The following is a 22,026-nucleotide window of genomic DNA, read 5'->3' on the forward strand; positions in this document are numbered from 1 at the left end:
TGAAAATAAGCTTTTTCTGTTAGGTTAATGATTTTGAAGGTTACTTGCAATATGAAAAAAACATAAAAATCAGAACATGCAAGAATGCAGATAATGTCTTTATTTTATTTCATTCTTCCAAATGTCATTGTTTAGAAAAGTAGAAGTTTATTGGAACAGCCTCAAGGTTCCATAGTCTTATGGATACTTGAGATTAATCCTCAATCTCTGTGGGACCGCCTTCTGAGTAAACGTGCAGCATGATTTAATACATGTGTTGCAGTCCCAGCTTCACGTTTTCTTGTGAGATGAAAGGAACAAGAAATATAAGTGCCTTAACATAAGGATTTTACTTCCATTGCTATATAGTTCCCTCATTATAAATTCAAATGGCAGTGCCCTCCTGAGCAGGAAGGTCAACCGCATAGAAGCCATTTTTGCATATTTCCTTGTAGATGGTGATATACTTGGAAGCTTTCCTTGTTCGTGGAATCACAAATCTCTCTGTAAATTCACTTTTATTCATTTGCTGCTTCTTTTGGGCGCTAAGAACACAGTTAATAAATGTTAGTGCATAGATGTAACAGTTATGGAGATGTTCTTCATACCTATTAAAGAGAGAACCAGAAATGAGCATAAGAAACCAATGTGATACATGACTATTAAACATTTTATAAGCTTTTGATGATGGTTCAGGCAGGCCATTATGCCAGAGCAATCCTTGACCAATGGAAACATGCACCAGCAGAACACCATTTACGGAAGGATTTTTAAAATGGTGGAATTTGGGGATGTGGTGAAGCAAAGCCACCGTTGCTTAGTGTCTTATGTTTGCTGAGGTTAGTCACATTCATTCTGTCTATACAAAGTTACACATGGAAATGATGGAAAGATGCAGATGCTAATATCACCTCTCCCCGCCCCCCCCCCCGACAAAACTTTCATGTCATATGTGCCATGTGAGTTACATCATACTGCCCTCATATTTATTTTTTAAAAAACAACTACTACACAAGTGGAAACTTCTGCCTTCTATTTAAAGTTCTAACTTTCAGTATGAGGCTTAATTTTCCTTCAGTTATATTTGGTTCACCCATAAATTTATCTTGGATGCAGTTCTTACCACCTTTACATTTTTCTCTTCTTGGAAAGCTGAATTTAGCAATAGCATTTAATCTCTTTTTGCATATTGCCGTGTGCCCGAGATTCTACTTGTCCTGTGATTCTCCAGTGGGTAACAAAACATGCATATATGGCATATGGAGCTGTAAGGATGTGGTTTGCATATGCTAACTGAAGTGTAACCGAGGAACTCTGTAGTCAGGTTAACTTTGCAATGTGTTCCTCATTATTATTAGAACAGTGCTGATTCATTAAAATTAGTCAAAATACAAAAAAAAAGCCAGGGAATGTCATCCTTGTATGATTTTATTTTATTTATTTATTTTTTGGGTAAGTTTCTCACTTTGAAAACCTATTTCTCTAAAATTCAAAGTATGTATTGAGCTAATTTTTATGAGATACAAGTTTAGGTTTCTTAAAAGGATGGAGTGGCTCTGAGTGCTTTTGCAGCCTATTCTTAGGCGACACACTACTGGGTGGGCTTGGCTTAAAACAAAAACAGATGATGGCCTCAACCGCAAATTTTATGACTGCCTGTTTAGGATCCAGAACAAAATGGTTTTTTTAAAATAAAAAAATAAGATTTATGTCTTTCTTTCCTTACCGAACTGCAGTAAAATTACAAATATCATGGTAGACACATGCTCTCACCACCAGCATTCCTTATGTCACACGCTCTTAGCAAAAAGAGTGCTGTAATTTTCAGAGTAGTGTGTTTGCCTGTAACTTTTCCAATGAGTCCCTTCTTGGATTACTTGAAACCTGCACAAAGCCCTTGTTCAATTAAGCTAAGAGAGAATATATTCTACGTTTACATTAATTTTTTCAAAATTCCAGAACTTGTAAGTAATCATCAGGTCTTTAACATTTGTTGGTCCTTTTTGGTACTTGTAATCATCACTGTATACATTATGCTGGGTCGCAGAAAAATAGCTTGACTAAAGCCTTTATTGGAATGACGTTCCTGTCGCTAGAAGTACTTGAAAAGCTAACATATGTTTTGTTTTCCACACTGAAACCATAGGCTGTACTCCAGGGACTATTTAGAATGTACCTCAAGAGAAATCAATCCTAATAATCATTGGATCAGTGACTATGGACACTGAAATGTTGCTAAGGCCTAGATTAGCCTTCTGGTACTCTGGAAATTTTGGACTACAACTCCTATCATTTCTGACAATTGCCTATGCTGACTGCAGCTGGTGGGAATGGTGGTTTAACGCAGCTGGAGAGCACCTGATTGAGAGAGGCTGACATAAATAATGAAAGCAGCAAAACCTGCCTGTATTCAATTTTGGTTTTGTTTGTTCGTCTTCCAACAGAAGTGCAATTCTGTACATGCTTACATCCTGTTCCCTCTTGATCAGTGTATCAAACGGTCATATACATTCCAATCAATTCCTGTTCCTTATGAAACACATCTGACAACTTTGAACAGAAGCTAAAGCCAGCAACAATATATTTGATTGCACAGATGAGCGTTAACTGAGAATAGAATGGAGTCCAGTGATAATTTATTCTGCAAAACCATAACACTACAAAGTTACATGGAACTGCTTGTGATGTCTCGAGTCACCTCTCCCTTCTAGTATTGTTCATACAATACATACTGTCAGAATCTCTGTTAAACCCAAAATATACAGAAATGGTTAAAGAAGGTTAATGAAGAAAGAGGCCTCAAAGTAATTTTGTCTAAAACCATTTCTCCAAATGACTACATCAGATCCTTCTCTGAGTTACCACCTAGGCAGAGTTCCAAAACAAAGGATGTCTAGTTTAGCTGCCTTTGAACATAGTCACATTTGTCTATGGAGCTTCTTACCTGTGTGGAAGCCAGATTTCTGCTGCAGAGAATTGTTCTAGGTATGTATCCCATTGGTTAAGCAGGCCATACATGTCAGGCTGGACCAAATGAACACTTACACATTGTTCCCATCCATGCTCAGCTATGTTAACTCCAGTTTCGTTGTAATTATACACTAAACCTAAATACACAGCAACAGGACAAATCAGAAATGCAAGGATTAGTTATGACATGTGGACCAATAGTATAATTCATTCCATTCTGTTAATTGCTGTCACTTGCAACATCATTCCCATTTCTTTTACAGGCTCATCTGAACAGTAGTTCTAAAAAGGTTGGTTATATGAACCCTGAGTATGTAGTCCTATGAATGTCAGTGTAATGGCATAATTAATTACCTAAATTGTGTAATTTCTCCACAGCAGAAAGCAAGACAACTAACATTTCTGGCAGAAGACAAACGGTGGTGGAATGGAAGCAGTGCTGCATAAAACCAATACAGGTGGAACAAAAAATTATGCCTTCTTGCATCACTAGGCACAACTGAAAAGAGCTCTAGCTACAGGCAATCACATATGCGAACTTTCCCCAGCAAAAATGGTTATGTAGACTTAGCAGAAAGGGGATTGGTGGTAGAGATTGCAGTAAGGAGCCTGATATCTTGGAAAAGGAAAAGAAATCAAGGGCCAGAATGCCAGGAGGTTGAAGGGGGAGACATTGTAGGCAATAGGCAAAGGATGAGCAACCTGAGAGAAGGAAAAGAGTCCAATAGACATTTATGTTTCACATAGAGAATCTTAATTTAGAAAGTGAATTACAAATGTCTCTTACCATTAGTATTAGTTATTCCAACATGGAGATCAGAACTTCCATCATACCCTCTGAAAGAAGACATTTAATATCTTTTCATGTTAGAAAACAATCCAGTTTTTGGGGAGGGAAATGCTATATTTTTGCAATATAGAGAAGTGTTCTGTTCCCTCTCTCTGCCCTGAAAAGACTGACTACAATCTTATCAAATGTAATTACTGTTCCATTTAATTAATTAAACTTCTAAATGAGTAAAAGGCTGCCTCAATCTGGCAGCAAATTATACATAATATACATACAAAAAAAGCATTTATAAAAACTGCAGGTGGTTAGCACCATATTAGAAGACAACAATAACAAGTTTATTTTGGAAATTATTTTCATCCTAATGCAAATGTTATTGATAGATTACTTAACTAAAACTCATGCAAGTAATTGATCAATACTTTTCATCAGGTTGAACCCCACATTCTGTAGGTTTTATAACTCCTCTAAACCAGGAACCTTTAAGCTCCCCATTGTTGCTTTGCAGCTATGGGGTACCTGTCCCATGGCACCAAATACGACCACAGATGTGGGATAGTTGGGTGTGGTTTGCAAGGAATGGCCTCATATATTGAAGCAGGACTCCCGTTGGCCCAAATCTGGCCTGAAGCACAAGAGGTTCCCTACCCTTACTCTAAATCACGTGTTTCCCAAACTCTGGTCTCTAGCTGTTTTGGGACTACAGTTCTCATCATCCCAGACCACTCGTCCTGCTAGCTAGAGATGATGGGAGTTGTAGTCCCAAAACATCTGGAGACCTAAGATTGAGAAATGCTACTCTAAACTGATCGTGGGATTTGTAACTCTATAAAGGTGTTGTTGTTGTTTGTTTGTTTTCATTTCTATATCGCTTTACAAGAAAAAATATCAAAGCGGTTTACAGTTGATCACTAAATTGGACCTCCTGACCTGTCAATTTGGTTTCAAAACAAATTTTGACTCACTTTAGTAAATTATGCAGAATTTACTCATTTCTACACCAGAGCTTAGATTAAGACCACATGGTTTGTCTGCAGAAGGTGCCATATTTATTTCATTTTTAAAGTTTTACAAACCATTTAATCCAAGAACTCTCTAAGTAGTGTACATAATAAAATTGTACCGAAATCCACTATTAAGAAACATACATGACATAATAATTATTAAGACACAGATGAAAACCATAGAACTTCTAAAACAAATATAGGTAACTAAATCATAGGTCCGGGTAGGCTTGCTAAAATAAAAACTTTTTCAGTGCATGTCTGAAATATAGTGAGGGTGCTGCCAAACTAAATGATCAACTCCTCGCAAAGGCAGAGCAGACATTATATGGCACTTGTAAAAGTACAAGTTCCCCAGATCAAAGCAGTCAAATTGGCACATGTAGGGCAATGCAATCCCTTAACTAAACTGGTCCCAAGCTCTTAAGGCCTTGATTGGCAGAACCTTGAATGTGGTCCAGTGACAAACTGACAACCAATACGGTATAGATCTTTGAGCAATGGTACCATCGTGCTGGCAAAATCTCACTCCTATCAGTTATCATTCTGCACTGCACACTGCTCATTCCTTGGCACCTGTAATCCTGCTGCCACATTGCAAGGATGAGAGAGAATTTAGCCCCCGATCTTGGGAAAACATTGCTGCCCATCAGTGGACTGCGGCAGATGGACTGATCTAATCCATCGTAAGGTAGCTTTCATATGTCTTCTTTCTGAGCACACAATCAAGCAAAATGAACATAAATACTAAACATAGCATTGCTGAGCAGAAAATCCTACCTCAGAAAGGTTCCTGTAGTAGGTTTAAGTAAAAAAGAACATCTTTCTCTGTGCCCATTAACAAATGGGCTGGGGATAGTGACAGGTGCTTCTTCCAGTTTCCTGTAGAACAGGCTCTGCCCACACAGGGGACAATGCTTGGGCACAAAGGAACCAAAGATGTCTCTCTTACAGTGGCTGATTTTGATTAAGCCTCTCTCCGAGTCCAAAGGCTGCATGATTTCTGCTCCTCCTTGTGCAAGTGCAGCTGGTCTTCTACCTGGTACAGCCTTATGGGTGAAAGGCAGAGCTTAATCACTGAAATGGGCATGGGAAAGTGGGTGGGATTTGTTAGCTGTGCAGGTGAGAATGACAGATCAGAGAGCCAATTACTCCTCTGAGAGAAGGAAGCCGAGAAGGGGGCAGGGAGGGAGGGTTTGCAGGTGGACATTTCCTTAAAGAGCTAGTATTTGTTTTTTCACATCATGATGTTATTCTGCTGTAGATTCACACAGTATGGCAGCTGTAATTTGCCCACTCCCGTGGTCAATATTGGCTCAGTTCCTGCTAGTGGCTAGCCTTTTGTTTCTCTGCAGATAAAACTGAAACCCCAAAGCTATGTTAAGTGATGTTAAACAGAAAGGCCCCTGTATTTTCTCTTTTGCACAGAAAGAAAACTGTGACTTGGAAGTTTGGGGCTTGCACCTGCTTCTCCGCTGACATAGCAGTCAGGCAAACCTAGCAGCATAATACAGTGGTACCGAAAGGATTTGCTGAAATAACTAATTGAACTAGAATACAAAAAAGGGAGGTGTGAGGAGGTCAGGGAAACAAGTAAATGAAAGACAAGACATGGAAAGATTGACTTGTTTTTAATTGTTTTTACTTTTCTGTATTTTGGATTTTTTGTTTCTTTTTTCATTTTTGTAACTTTTTTGAAACTAATAAATTTTTTTTTTTTAAAGAAACATAATACAGTGGCACCTTGGGTTACAGACGCTTCAGGTTACAGACTCCGCTAACCCAAAAATAGTACCTCGGGTTAAGAACTTTGCTTCAGGGTGAGAACAGAAATTGCGCAGCAGACGCGCAGTGGCAGCGGGAGCCCCATTAGCTAAAGTGGTGTCTCAGGTTAAGAACAGTTTCAGGTTAAGAACGGACCTCCAGAATGAATTAAGTTCTTAACCTGAGGTACCACTGTAAAGCTGTTCTCACTGACCACATTCTAATATAACTGAAAGCAGCTCCAAACAAGAACCAAGGCAGTAATCAGAGCTAAAGGACCACCCAGGAATCCATCTTACTAGCTGCAGGAAGCAAGGTTTCTCTCTCCATGTGATCTGCCTGCCTGCTGTGTAAAGTTCTTGTGAGGAATTGGACTCTGCTCTACGAAACCCTGGAGCAGATTACTATGAAACTAATGAAGTTTAAATTTCAGGGGCCCTAAGTGACTTCAGTCCACGTTGCTTAAAATTTTGGGGTCTAGTAGACTCAAATTGAGTCACATGACTCAAACTGATTAATTTTCTGTTGTATATATTTCAACACCAACGTTTGAAAGTCTGTATTGCAGATGCTGCAAAGGTGGTGTGTCGTGGCAAGTTGGCTGTTCTGCTGAAGAGCGCTCAAATTCTTTCTGCATATTGCCTCTAGAAAATTACTTCCAAGAAGTAATTTTTTGGAATTACTTAGTGTACCCTAAGCACACTAAGTAGAGAATAGACTTACTTCTGATTAAATCTACTTAGCCTTGCACATTGCATCTATATTTGGGGAGACAAGGAAGCAAAAGAAGGAAATATATTGTCTCTCAGTTGGCAGAGCTTAAGAGTCTAGATCTAAGCGTCATGGGTTTGAGCCCTACGTTGGCAAAAGATTTCTGCATTGCAGGGGGTTGGACTAGATGACCCTCGTGACCCCTGCGAACTCTACGATTCTATGATTCCTGGTGTTTGTGACGCTTCCCGCCCGCCCTCCTTGCTAGATAGGGCGATGTGCAGCTCCCAAACGATTCGGCGCCACCGTAGATTGAGAACGACTGTCTTGTTCAGAGGCGCCGCTAGAGGGCGCGCCGCCTCGCTCTCGCTTCAGGCGCGCGGCCGCTCTAGCCCCACAGGCTGGCAAGGCGCTTCGGCAAGTCTCCATGGCCGCCGCCGGCCTCCATTTCCGCCACAGCCAAAAGCATCCGGCTTCTAATTACAGCCGTGCGTGCTCTCCTAATGCCTTCCGACCGGAAACCAGTTCCTGCAAGAAGAGGCCGGGTAGCTTTGGCAGGGCTCCCAAACAGCTCCTCCTCCTCCTCCCTTCGCCCGCCGCCTTAAGCTCCTCAGGGCTCAGCGGAACCAAAATGCGAGGAGCTGCGCCGGGAGGGGACGCCGAAGCGGGAGCGGAGCCGGAGGAGACATGAGCAGCACTAAGGACGTGACCTGCAGGTCAGAGCCGCCGAGCACTGCGACCTCTCCCCTCCCCCACCCACCGCCCTACGGCGCGCGGGCACGCCCCGCCCCTCGCCGGGGAGGGGTCGAGAGGCGGCCGGGCTCCCTCCCTCCTCCCTCCCGTTAAACTCCCGAGAGCCCCCTCCCCCACCCAACGGAAGGGGAAGGAGAGGCGGGCGCCGCTGCTTCTGCTTCCTACCTTTGTTCCATTTCCCTGGTGACAGGCGGACACACCCCGCTCCCGCCTGCAGCCCCGTTGGTCCCAAAGCCCTGCAAGGGGACCCTCGTGGGCCTAGAAGCCACTAGGCGTATAGGAGGCCCTTTGGGATCTGGCCTCCTTGGGGGGAGAGGACGAGGCAACCTCTGTGATCCTGCCCCCCCCCCATCCCTACCTAGCTCGCCTCCGCACGCGCCTGTATGTGTCTCCTTATTTAGCTTGCTTTTGAGCAGCTGAAGTGCGCCCCAGTTGTTGTTGTTGTTGTTTAGTCGTGCCCGACTCTTCGTGACTCCATGGACCAGAGCACGCCAGGCACTCCTGTCTTCCACTGCCTCCCACAGCTTGGTCAAACTCATGCTGGTAGCTTCGAGAACACTGTCCAACCATCTTGTCCTCTGTTGTCCCCTTCTTCTTGTGCCCTCCATCTTTCCCAACATCAGGGTATTTTCCAGGGAGTCTTCTCTTCGCATGAGGTGGCCAAAGTATTGGAGCCTCAGCTTCAGGATCTGTCCTTCCAGTGAGCACTCAGGGCTGATTTCCTTAAGAATGGAGAGGTTTGATCATCTTGCAGTCCATGGGACTCTCAAGAGGCTCCTCCAGCACCATAGTTCAAAACCATCAATTCTTCGGTGATCAGCACCCCAGTAGGGAAGAGAAACAGAAACTTAGTTGTGCGAGAGGAGGAACCCAAGAGCAGCCCTGTTGGATCAGATCTCTGGCCCTTTCCGGTCCAGCATCTCGTTCTCAGCAGTGCGCAAGCGGACACGGAGCCATAATAGGAGCACAACAGCGCTCTCCTCACCTGTGAATTCCGGCAGTTGATATTCAGAAGCATCTGCTGCCTGGGATGCTGACCTTCATGACCCTGATTGCTTGTCCTCACCGTGTTATGTGGCAGGACATTTCATAGTTTAGCTATGCTCTGAAAAGAAGGATTTCCAGATTTTGTATGCCCTGAATCTCCTATGATTCAGCTTCATGGGATGTGCCAGTTTCTAGTATTACCCAAATAGAGAGAGAGAATTCTTGGTGTTGTTTTTTTTAAAGTAAGCCATTTAAAAGAACATATTCTGTCAAATGCATTTTCTGCTATTTATTTAGTCAGTTGCTTTATATTGGCCAGGGCAATCCAAATATACATTAAAACCAAGAGGAAAAAGAAATGCTTTAAAAACATCCCACCCGACTTCTAAAAGAACACAGATAATTAAAGGTCAAAGGCCTTGTTACAGAAGAAAGTTTTTGCCTGGTGCCTAAAGCTACGGTATATAATGATGGTGGAGAGAGCACTCCACAAACGATGCCTGTTCTCCTGTTGCGATTTTCCAGACCTCTTGTGAAGGAGGCACACAAAGAAGGGTCTTTGCGGGGTGTGGGTTGGTTCATATGGGGAGAGGCAGTCCTTAAAGTATTGTAGTCCTGAGTCATTTAAGGCTTTATAGGTCAAAAGCAGCACTTTGAATTGGGCCTGGAAACTAATTGGCAGCCAGTATAGTTATGCCAGGATTGGTGTTGTATGCTCTTGTCCTGTGTTTCCCAAACGTTTTCCAACCATGGCCACCTTCCCGACCTTCTTTCCTTCCTGTGGCCCGCATGGGTGTAGCCAAGGGGGAGGCAGGGGAGCAGCTGCTCCCCAAATCAGTAAAAATCAATACACATCTGAGGTTCTGCCGCCTTCCTTTTTTCTAACAAAAAAAGCCCTAAATTAGGCATAGGCAACCTCGGCCCTCCAGATGTTTTTGGGACTACAATTCCCATCATACCTGACCACTGGTCCTGTTAGCTAGGGATCATGGGAATTGTAGTCCCAAAACATCTGGAGGGCCGAGGTTGCCTACGCCTGCCCTAAATATTTTTCCTTATAGAAGAGTTGCTCCAACCTCTTGATCACTTATGCTTTTACTAAGTTCATTTCATTTTTGGAATTGTGCTTTAATTTCTGTCTCACTTTTCCTGGTTTCACATTATGGTGCATGTTATAGTTGATGCATAATGCTTGATGGTTGATTTTTGGTCATGTCTGAACAACAGCAAGAAATAGTTTAAATGCCTGTCATCTGTTGGTATTTTCTCTTTGTCACTGCAGGTATTTTATGCAAGGGGTATGCCGTGAAGGAAGTAGGTGCCTGTTTTCACATGATTTGTCTACAAGTAAACCATCTACTATCTGCAAATTCTACCAGAAAGGCCAATGCGCCTATGGAACTCGCTGCAGGTATGGGCTGCTAGTTTTAAAAATAAAATATACTGGTTTTTTGCAGGGGGGTGGAGTGTCATGCCAATGATATTTCCTAAGCTGTTGATCCTCTAGACTTGAAGAACAGCTTTTGGCTTGGCTTCTATTTGGTTTGTAATATCTAGATTTTTATTAAAATCAGAGGAAGAGCTTAATGTTCCAATACCCTGGTTGCAGCTGGACAGTTAGTTCTTAGAATCTGTGCTGCTGCTTGTTTTATAAAAAAAAACTTGCAAGATTAAAGCTTGCATTGTGTGGAGCCCAGCTGGTTAATCTAAAGTTACAATCCCATATACACTTTCTTGGGTGTATATACCATTGAACTCAGTGCATAGAACTGGGATGTTTATGCTGCAATCCTAAATATTAATTAGAAGTAAGTTTCTTTTGAAATTGTAAACATACATAGGATTAGGATCTTAGTTTTACTCTTAAGAGTATTTTCTGGGCTTAACTAGATGAGAGATGTAGACACTCCTAAGGGGATTTTAGTTATGTTATGGAAAGATTAAAAAATCAATTTAGACTGCAGTCCTTACCCCACTAAGGCCCATTGAATTCAATAAGACTTACTTCTGAGTAGAATTCTGCTGGAAGACTGCAACCATGCCCCTCACTTAATTGAAATCAGTGGGACTTATTCTTGCATAGGAAGGTACTGTGAATACGTTAAAAGTGCAGTAACTCGTACTCATTGTATGTTCAGTATAGATTTTGCTGAATTCGTCCAAGCAGTGAGTGACACTCATTCTCAGGAACCCATTTGCTTTTAAACAGCCTGCCTATTGAAACAAGTCCCTTTTGGCAAGGGTGGCTATCCCCCCAAACCTGAGAATTACACAGTAGGGTAATTGTGCTAGCACAAATGCATTGAAATAAATGTTTTCCGCAGTTAATATTTGTGGTCTTTTTATTTGTTCTTAAGATATGATCATGTTAGACCTTCTGCATCAGGTGCCATAGTGAGTACTAGGACACTTTGCGCTTCTGCACCACCATTCTACAGCCTTAACACTCAGCCGGAGCAAAATACACCTATAACGAAAAGTAAAGTACATGAGCCTGGAAAACGTGAAAAGAAAACATTAGTGCTCAGAGACAGAGGTAAGAGTGGGTCCCCCCCCCCATTTTTCTAGTGCTGTTGACACTTCGTTGTTTTGCTTATTTGCTGCTTTTTATTTGGTCCTAAATGATTCCAAGCATTTGTCCTTACATAAACAGACTCACACACTGCAGCCGACACACTCACATGTCACAATGTACAGTTTGGAAAGCTCTGGCCTACAGCGACCAAGAAACAGGCCCCAACTTTGTCAGATAGGAGCAGACTTGATTCTTAATGGCTGAGGTTTAAAAAGTTGATTTCGTGTGCACACACCCACACACCATAATGTTCCTGAGTGCACCCTTTTGCATTCTCCCATGTCAATGCATGGCTGCCATTCACTCGTATGAAGAAAGATACAGCACTGCACTTGAGGAGACTGTTGCTGTGAAGGGAGGGCAAGAACTACTCAATCTTCACCTCTAGGATCCTGAAAACTTACAAGCCCTCCTTTCATGCACACTGTGCCTGCTGCCATGACTGGCATTTTGTAAATTTGCAATTATTTTTCACCCATTCTTTAATCTTGGATGCATGTTTTTCTGAATTGGGTGTGAGTAATTAAAGTGCATGACTGGAGATGATAAAGCTTTCTACGATCTGAAGATGAAAGTAGGTTCCCTGTGTTTAGTGGAGGCAAGTTGAATTAAATTGCAATTTAGAAATGCCTGCCAGCTGCTTTATTACCTTATGATGGGATATTTCATGAGCAGCTAACCGTAGCTCTTCTGTTTCACATGATCACATGCTATTTTCTCCTCTCCCAAGATTTATGTGGCTCAAATGAGGAAAGGACGAGATGCAGCGCTCAGAGTGATTCAGCATGTTGCAGTGTTCCAACAGATGCTCTAGAAGCAAAGCCCCATTCATATTTGGAAGCTATCCGCAGTGGGCTTGAAGATGATGATGCTGAACCTGGAAGCTCATACGCTGATGGCGAACAGTTATGTCCCTATGCAGCAGCTGGCATGTGCCAGTTTGGTGACAGATGTCTCTACCTCCATGGGCAAGTGTGTGAAATCTGTGGCTTGCAAGTACTTCATCCCTTTGACCCAGAACAGAGAAAGATGCATGAAAAGGTAAACATGACTAAAAAGAAAACTAATTTCAAGCTGATACTGTATTTCTTGAAACGTCTTGTAGATCTATGTTATCTTTGGTTTTTAGAGTCGTCCTACAGATCTAGCTAGAATCTATGGTTTCCTGCCATGAGAGTGAGCTGCAGTGAGCCTAGATTTCAAGTTCCTTCTTCTGCTCTTTCATGCCTTCATCAAGTAGACTGGAATCTTTGGCTTCTGGTTTTAAACTAACCACCGCTCCCTCTGTCATCTGAACTTGGTGGACTGTGGTTTTGTTTATGCTGCAGCTGACTTTTTCCCCCAGATCCTGGCTTGGTCTCGCTAGGCATAGTTTGAACAAGCCACAGATCCCCAAGTTCAGACATTGTGGGGGACTGTGGTTAGTTGGAAAGCTTCCTCTTTAAATTTACTCCATGTAGATTAATAATGTGATTCACTATTGTAGTAGGAAACCATGATAATGCTATTGTGTCAGTGTAGTCTTTACATTTTTGCTAGTATATTTTCCTCTAGTTTATTGGTAAGCTTCATTTTAAGGTATCTACAAGTATGTTTTTGTCACCTTCCATGAGTAATCAAGTGGCTTAAAAAATACTAATAACTTGAGTGAATTACTGGATAAAGTAGTATGTAAAATTGCATTGGAAAATAATACTTAAAATACAATGTAATCAGTGTGTGAAGCCATGAAATATAATTTTCACAGCTATATTAAAACATGTCTATTGTAGCATTATCAGAATCTAAAACCAAAGTAGGTGTTGAATGCACCAGTCTCATGAAACTAGCCTTAGAATTCAACCTGCTGCTAAATTCTTAAGTGTAGCTGATTAGAAGTAATGAAATTCCCTTGAGCTTCTTATAGGTGTGCTAATGTTGTACTGTTATTTTTAGTTTTGATTGATGCTTTTAAATGAATTGCCTTGTATTTCATTTGAATAATATAGTTGGTTTCAGTAACTCACATATTGAATGCAGAATGTATCTATAAATGTTCTTGCATACTGTATTCTATACATTGCATATCTGGGATGGTTTCCTGTACTGCTTCCATTCTTCTTAAAAATGATTGATAGTACAAAACCATAGCCTTCACACTCTGCCCTTACTTACCAGGTTGTATACAACATAATGCTAAGTGGATATTCCATTAGCCCAATAATTTCTGCTTTCTCAGTGGAATGTTCTCCCCTCTCCCCCTCCCCACGTTCCCCTTAAACATTTCCAGGAGTTCCCCCAACCCTCTGGAACAGATTTGGGGAGAATGTGGTGCATGCATGGAGGGAAGAAATGGCCTGTAGCACAAGCAGTAATCCTTGCACTGATGGGATGCAGTAGTTGAATACTACGATAGTTCCATTCTTCTTTTCCTGACCCTTCCTGTCTGATGGCTCTCCTGCAATATGCTGTGCTAAGGCAATGGACAATCTTGATGTTAGCCCAGTGCTCAAATCGGGCGGAATCCTATGTCACTTCTTTCCAGGCAGAGATCCCTGGGCCTGGCCCAACATACCCCACTTCCTCTTTTATCCCATGTTAAAACCAAACCTACTTCCTCTCCCACCCCTCACTCTCTTCAGACAGATTACTCATCAGTATTAAATTAAATGCTGTTAACTTCTCATATATCAGGACTGTTCAACTTGTGACCCATCATGCCAAATTCAGCTCACCAGCTGTATACTGTGATGTGATCACCAGGTGCTTGACAGCTCCCCCACCCACCCCCCCCCCCGGTCTGTGAAAATAGGGTATTTACATAGTTGCTGGTAGGCTTCATTAAGCTTAATGGGTCTGAAATTGTGTGGGCCTCCTCTGTAAAATTCTACTGTCACATAATTGTATCCAGTTGCCATTTTAAATCCAAGGTCAGCTGCATGCTTAATTATAGCTTAATGCCAGTCCCTTGGCTGTCCAAGGTCTTTATGCTGGTGGGTTTGGTTTGGTTTCATATTTATATTCTCTTTTTTGTAAAAACAACAACAACAAAGCAGCTACTGTGTTTTTGGTGAGGTGGCTCTTAATTATTGTTTCTTTTATTACCAAGGAAAACTTCTTGTATCAATCTAGCAAGGAAACTTTTGTCCCTCTCCTCTCCCTCCACAAATCTGCATTGGATGGTTAGTGGAACCCCTAGAAAAAGCTTGATTTAATGGCACTTAGGCTGCAATCCTACGTTCCTGGCAGGTGGCAGTGGGACTTGATGGAGCAGCAATGCCAGCACAGACTGGTGCTTGAGGCAGGAGGGGGAAGCAGAGAAAATATCCCTCTGTTGTGCCAGCTCCCAGGCTGCTGTGAACAGGCCCAGATCTGACTCATTTGCCATCACAATGACAACAGCAAGGTCTGCACAGAATCTAGTAGATCCAGGGCCAGCCCAGTCCTGCTCCCTCCCACTGGCTGTAGCCATCTGGGATGCTGTTGGCAGTAACTTGCACCTGCTGTGTAAGTGGGCATATTCAAGTGCTTCTCATTGGTGGAGCTCCTCCACCATCTGAGGCTGACAGAGCCAGGCAGGACTGGATGGAGGGAACCTCTACTCCCAGCACAACCCCCAGCAAGGCATATGAGGGGTTTGAATTGCTCTGCCAGTTCTAAATTGACAGGTTTAGGACTGTACTGTCAGAACATTGTAGTGGCTCCATGACAGAAACATATAGTAGCATCCCTTCCCTCTGCTTCCTTTAAAAATATATAATATATTTTGGGCTTTTCTTACATATATAGATGTGCATGGCTACGTTTGAACACGAGATGGAGAAGGCCTTTGCCTTTCAGGCAAGTCAGGACAAGGTGTGCAGTATCTGCATGGAAGTGGTATATGACAAACCATCAGCATCCGAAAGAAGATTTGGAATCCTTTCCAACTGCAATCACACATACTGCTTGTCCTGTATCCGGCAGTGGAGGGGTGTCAAGCAGTTTGAGAATCCAATCATAAAGTAAGTTCCTAACAACCTTCATTTTCAGAATACAGTGCAGAATACTTTTCTTATTTCTTTCCTTTGTACCTTCAAATGAGGTGTAGTGTAGCTGAGGATTGACTAAGGAAAGTTTTGCTTACGGTTTTTTGTTATTGCAGCGTTACAGGAATTTTTTCGATTGATGGGGAAAACCCCATTTGTAACAACAACTAATAGATATTATGGAATATGTAAGTGGGGTTATTGATGAGAACAGACTATCTTGTTTGTTGGCTGTGTGTGTGTGTGTGTGTGTGTGTGTGTGTGTGTGTGTGTTTGTACAGAAAATGCTGAAACCTAGCATTTTAAAAATTTGGTTCCTTGCATAAGACTGATTTTTTTTGTTATTGCCATCCCAACATTCAGCATACTGTAGCCACTGAGCATGTCATTGAATGCAGATAAAAATTAAATGGTGGGAAAGAATCTTGCCTGGATCAGCTCTGGAAGTGGGGGTAAAAGAGTAGGGAGTATGAGGCCATCTCTTTTTAATACTGTGCTTTGAATTGCTGTGACGTGCATCAGCTTTGAGAAACAGAAATTTGCATCCCAATTACCACACTGATCTGAGCAGAGAAGCTGAAATCTCTGCTCATATCAGCTCTTATGATGGAGCCCATCATCACACTGATAAGGGGAGAGGTTGAAACATCTTTTCACCCCAGTGTGAGATTCGAGCTCAACACCGCCCCCTCCTGCCCTGCTCGCTTTTCTTTTTTTAAGCTCCCCCACCCTCAGAAAAAACTTAGTTTTTAAGTTAGTTTTTTAAAGGGTGGGGGAGCTTTGGGAGCTGCCAGTAATCACTTTGGGCCCCAGATCTGGCTTCCAGGCTGCAGGCTACTGAGTTGTACTTCAGAAATGCTTGGTGTTGCTCTTGAATTGGATGAAACTGCTTCTCAGCAAACTACACATACACTTTTTAAATTTCATCCAAGGTCCTGTCCAGAATGTCGTGTGATATCAGAGTTTGTAATTCCCAGTGTGTATTGGGTGGAAGATCAGACTAAAAAGAACGAGCTGATTGAAGCATTTAAGCAGGGAGTGGGGTAAGTATTATGATGATTATAATGTGAGACCAGAGTTGCTTGATGAGAAGGAGTTCAATTACATAATAATAATAATTAATATATTGTGTTATTGTCTCAGTCTAGAGCAGTATGCAGTATACAGAATATTCTGTAGTTAAAAAGGTTTTTGTGAATATGTCTATCAGACTATTAAACATAAAAGTGGCAATCAGTGGGATGAAATACCTCCCCCCCCCATTAAAATAACTCCAGGATGTGTTGGTTAAGAGTTTGGTAACATGTTTATACTGCTCCAAATAGTACTATTCCCCCCCCCCCCCTTTAGCACGCTAGTAGTTTGATTCAGATGAAAGGCCAAGTCCTGCATTGTATGAAGACGACCCAGGCTCACACACTCCATCCTCCCATTATGGCCTTCTGTTCTTCATCTGTCCTTCAGTTCTGGTTTGTAGGCAAACTGGTTTCTGCAAACCATAATTTGCAATTCTGTCTTCTAGGCAAAGTTGATTTGCCAACAGAGCAGATGTATATGGGGGTATGGAAATAGAGGCCGTGTGAGCCCACTACGTTCCCAATTCATTTGGTTTGGGGTTATCGAGCAACATTTATGCCCAAATTGATCCATGGCCTTTGCATAAGATTTTTTTTTTATTTAGTTCTGTTTATATATCATCCTTATATATATCATCCTTTTATATATCATCAAAAGATCTTGGCGCGGTTCACAAGATAAAAATGCAAGAAGCTGTGTGTCCCATAATGCATGTTTTGCAAGTTACAAGTGATCACTGGTGATCCATCTTACCCCTATTTAGTTTTTTGTTTTACTAGCATTCTTCCACTTGGCCAGGCTCACACATTTTTATCCCTCGAAATGAAAGTGAGTTTTGGCATCTGGAAAAGGCCGTCTTTTCTCTTTTTTAAAATGTGTGTCATATTGAATTCAAGTGCGGACTCTTGATGATTAGTTCCATCGAGCCGCACTTCAGGCCTCAGATAGCTTGGCCAGGTTTACTGCCAGGGACTTTGCTACTGTGTCTTTTTGGAGAATGCAGTCCTCGGGTTGCATTAATCTTCAATCTCATATATAGAAGTTTATGGCCTCATTTCTGGGGTTAATGAAGTAGAATATCTGGAAACACTTGTTTACTATTTGCATTTAGGCTGTAACTTGGTAATAAGGTCAGACCACAAATCATTTCAGTATCCATTTTCTCTAAAATTGCTAAAGGTCCTGATTTTTTTACCCATGGTGGGGTGGGGAATACATCAGGAAATTTAAGAAGTCTTTTTCTAATCATTACTTTGCCAGGACAACATTTTTAAGTGCAGCGTTTAACTGAAACAGCAAATCTAGAATGAAAGTATGTTTTCAAACTTCTCACACTATTTTGATCAAACTGTCCCCTTAAAATTTGTCAAAACAAAACAAAAACCCACATGTGGTGAATAGTTCATTTTATGTGAGCCAACAGTGAATTGTGTACATATCTTACTAATCTATCTAGCATTTGGTTAAATGCTTGTTGTAATTAAGCAAATGCCAGCTGTGTCATTCTGTGACCTTCACTGTTGGTCTCCGAGATGTGTGTGCCTCAAAAGGCAAAACTTTTGTTGTTTACATTGTGTTACTCTTTATTTATGCAGTGTTTATGCTTATCAGTCACATCAGGGGCTGTGCTATTAATACATCTAGAGCTGAAATCTGCAGCTGCTGATCAGAACAAGCAGCTTGAGCCTATGATTCGGTGTTTTGTGTCTAAAGGCTATAAATTATATACTTCTGTTGAAAATCTAAGCGTGACAGCTCCAAAAATGGACCTGTATGCAGGAAGGGAAAGCACCTGGCAGTAAACCTCCTGACTTTGCAGCTCTTTTATGGAAGAAATCCACCCAAAAAAATCATTTTGGATTTGTCTTGATAGAGGAATGGTAAAAATACATAATAGCAAAGTTACTAGCATTTTTGACATGGTCTCAGGCTGAAATCTTTTCTGCCTTTGACCATCTTTTATAGAATCAGAATCATGGAATTGTAGAGTTGGAAGGGAACCCCCTGGATTGCACAGATCTCAACTAAAGCACCCAAATAGAACTTTCAAATTGCAGTAAGATCTGCCCTATTAACTATAATTTGAAGCAAGTTGCAAGCTGCCTTTCTCAGTTAGGACAATGTGCTTCCTTAATGCAGATTATTGGGAAGTACAGTTAATATGCTTTTGTGGTATCACAGGCTTGGATGGTTGACCCATCTAAGTGACTCAGAATGTAAAATGATGTCTGAACAGAATTTTTTGTTCTAAATAAAACTGATTCTGTGAGTGGGTTTTTCTCTCAAAGAATCTATCCCCTTCTTGCTTCGGATTTTAACAGTTGAACTTAATAGCTGGTTAAAGTTACTGTGTTATGCTCAAATTTTACTTACAATTTTTAATTAAAGATTTTATAATAAAACAAATCTCCTATAATATAATAAGTTATGGCTGAAGCCACATGTCTTACATTCTTGCCTGCTTCCGTTTTGTTCTAGTAAGAAACTAAAGCGTGCCATTGGGTCAAAAGAAATCACAGTTCCTTAACATTGTCCTAAGCCTCTTTTACCACAACACTCTGTACACTTCCCAGTGAAGCTTAAGTCTCACATTGGTATAGGCATACTACAGTCAGAACAGGACCAGAAATAAATGCACACATCCACTGCCATATCATACCCTGCTTCCTTTCTCTGAAGATACATGGGAGAAAGAGTGGCTGCAAAAGGGTTGGCGATCTGATCTGCACAGGGACTGTGATAGCCAGGGACTGTACATCACTGCTCTGCTCCAGTAGAGATTGATAGAGAAGCATTATATTCACCTAAAGCTTTGTTGAGCAGTTTCACCAATGCAAATCTAATCGGAGGGAGAGTTAGTGATGGGTGCTGGAGGAAATTAGTCAAGCTCTTTGTGTTTAATTGCTTTCCTCTTCCCTTACAGTAAAGCAAGCAATACTTGATCCCTGCAATAATGCCACTGGCAAGCTCCCCACCCCTTGCATTGAAGTTCCTTAGGTGCCTTTACTTTGGGTTTTCACTCCTGTATTTACTTTTATTTTTTCTTGTTTTTAGCAACATTAGCCATCTTGAGATTTAGGGTATAAATGAATGCCCTTGTGTTTTCTCTCTCTCTCCTGTGTTCAGGAGGAAGGCCTGCAAGTATTTTGAGCAGGGTAAAGGGACCTGCCCATTTGGGGGGAAGTGTCTGTACCTGCATGCCTATCCAGATGGGAGACGGGCTGAACCAGAGAAACCACGAAAGCAGCTTAGCTCTGAGGGGACTGTCCGGGTAAGATTTCCAGCCATGTGTCTTCTCTCAACTAAACAGCAGCGCTGGGCTTCAGTGATCCGACACATTCTTCCACTGAAGACTTTGACACTTTTATACATTCATAAAAGGCTCCAGAGTATCAGCTGTAGCATAGCTGGCCCCTTTGGGGAACAGGGTGCTCTTTTCCTAAGATCCCAAGTACTGAATCTCACTTTGACAATGGAGTTCTTTCACTTTCAGAATCTAAGTTTACTTGGCATTTAAAACACAAACGCTCAAGTGTACTTGTTCATTTTTGCCTAGCTAGCAAGTGTGGTTTTAAATAGCCCTGAAAATCGCACATTTATACGTTTGGATCATCTAAGTAGGCTTTTCAGTAAAGACTATTGTATTTCTAATAATAGTGCACTTGTTGCTTATAACCTTTACTGTAAGCTTAATGCTGTTTTGTCAGATCAGTACAGATACCTACACAGCTAGTGCTGTAGCCCTTGCTGGCAGCGCAGGCACAGCGGCATGCTTTGAAGTCCTGGACTTCAGAGCTCATTTTTTGTGTCTACTTTTGCTATACGATTGGAGCCTCTGAAGAGGGAAAGTTTGCATTTTGTGTTTACATGCAGTAGTTACCTGGTTTGAGCATGGTACAGAATTCATGCTCCAGGACGGCCTCACCCCTCTTGCCGTGCAGCACTGCAAGAGCCTTTTTGAACCTTATTTTTTCAGTCCACATGACAGAACATAGGCTCAAGCACAGTGTGCATGAAAAGTTAATTGTAATTGCCATTTTAACTAGGAGATCAGAATTTTAACACTAGCTGAAATCTGCACAGCTAAATGCTATATACTCTGTTCTGACTACTGATCACAATATTCAGTAGGCATTTATGGCCTTGTATTTCTGAGGTGATTTGTTGACTGTTGGTCATGGATGAACTGAACTGCGTGACTCAGGTTGGCTTCAGTAGTTTGGAACTGGCACTTTACCGTATTTAACCTATGCCAGCCGTGCTATTACTATGACACATGCTGGAGCAGCAAAAATCCCCAAGATTACAAGTTGCAGTGCTGATGTAAGAGGCCTTAAGGTCCAATGGGAATTTAGAGGAGTAGTAGCTACAACACACACTCCCATCAGCTGGACCCAAGAGCTGTTAAGGTCTTGGAAATACAAAGGCCAGGATCACAAGCTTGCATTTACAGAAAGGCCCTTCCTAGGGCAAGGACTGATAGCTCACTGGTCAAGCACATGCTTGCATAGAGAAAGGTGCCAGTTTCAAGTGCTGTGCAAAATCTTTGCCTGAGACTAGTGGGTTAGATGGGCAAATAGGGGACTTAGCCTCCAAGAAAAGGAAACTTTTCACACATCAGTGACCCATGTGCCTCTCTGCAGCTGGCATATTTTTGCTACCAAGGGAAGTAGGCCTTGTCATACTTGTGCTGCACTGTGGAGGAAGCTGTTTTAGCTGTAGCAGTACCCTGCTTTTCAGTTCAGGTGTATGCAGTATTTAAGCAGATATCTTCTTAGGTATGAGTCATTAGTGAGCACTGTATTTTGTTGTTTTTTTATTCTAGTTCCTCAATTCTGTTCGCCTCTGGGATTTTATTGAAGATCGAGAAAACAGAACACTGCCAGCTGCTGACAATGATGTAACAGAGATGGGAGAGCTTTTTATGCATCTTTCCGGAGCAGATGCTGAACCTGCTGCTCCTCCCTAAACCACCACAAGATCTCTACCATGTACTCTTCTGTATCAGTCTTTCTGTTCCTTAAATAACTTTGTACTGTTTACCACTTTAGAATTATTGTGCCATGGAGACTGAAGTCCTGGTGAAATTCTAGTATGAGCCTGACACTGTAGAGCAGAACAATTGAAGCTTAATAAAATGAATGCTTTAAATAAAAATGTCAGTGTATAGTCATAAGTAGAACTACTTCTGTTTTTCTGAAATCAGAACACCAGTGTGTTCCCCAAAGAAAACTTCCAGGTTTTGAGAGGTGATTTTTCAGGAAACAAATCGTAAGTAAAGCTAGGGGCAGGCAGATGTGAACATCAAGCATCATCATGTAACATTCTGCTTGACTCAAAGCAGCATACCCCAGTATAGCTTAATGTTGGGGTTTTTTACAAGAAAAAAGTTAGGAAAATTATTTAGGA

The 22,026-nt window shown here is 41.7% G+C and overlaps 2 protein-coding genes across 3 annotated transcripts; one reads left to right on the top strand and one right to left on the bottom strand.

The window, feature by feature from the left end:
• Window positions 1-85: 85 nt before the first annotated feature.
• Window positions 86-7,592, bottom strand: MKRN2OS (MKRN2 opposite strand). 2 transcript variants are annotated; one of them, XM_081898245.1, is made up of 5 exons: window positions 7,367-7,592; window positions 5,524-5,792; window positions 3,737-3,786; window positions 2,924-3,086; window positions 86-587 (listed from the first exon to the last, which is right to left on the bottom strand). In XM_081898245.1, the coding sequence occupies exons 1-5, from the start codon at window positions 7,385-7,387 to the stop codon at window positions 365-367; spliced, it is 726 nt and encodes a 241-aa protein (XP_081754371.1). In that variant the 5' UTR covers window positions 7,388-7,592; the 3' UTR covers window positions 86-364. The 2 variants fall into 2 exon arrangements, with proteins under 2 accessions (XP_081754371.1, XP_081754372.1); XM_081898246.1 differs by having other exon boundaries at window positions 5,524-5,782; window positions 7,231-7,592.
• A 171-nt stretch (window positions 7,593-7,763) lies between these two features.
• MKRN2 (makorin ring finger protein 2) lies at window positions 7,764-21,774 on the top strand. The gene is made up of 8 exons (XM_081898244.1): window positions 7,764-7,934; window positions 10,241-10,369; window positions 11,316-11,494; window positions 12,264-12,574; window positions 15,302-15,516; window positions 16,473-16,583; window positions 19,744-19,888; window positions 21,443-21,774. The coding sequence occupies exons 1-8, from the start codon at window positions 7,906-7,908 to the stop codon at window positions 21,584-21,586; spliced, it is 1,263 nt and encodes a 420-aa protein (XP_081754370.1). The 5' UTR covers window positions 7,764-7,905; the 3' UTR covers window positions 21,587-21,774.
• Window positions 21,775-22,026: the final 252 nt, after the last annotated feature.

The sequence above is a fragment of the Podarcis melisellensis genome, assembly GCF_964234715.1.
Source record: "Podarcis melisellensis genome assembly, chromosome: 2".
In the NCBI taxonomy this organism is placed as follows: Eukaryota; Metazoa; Chordata; class Lepidosauria; order Squamata; family Lacertidae; genus Podarcis; species Podarcis melisellensis.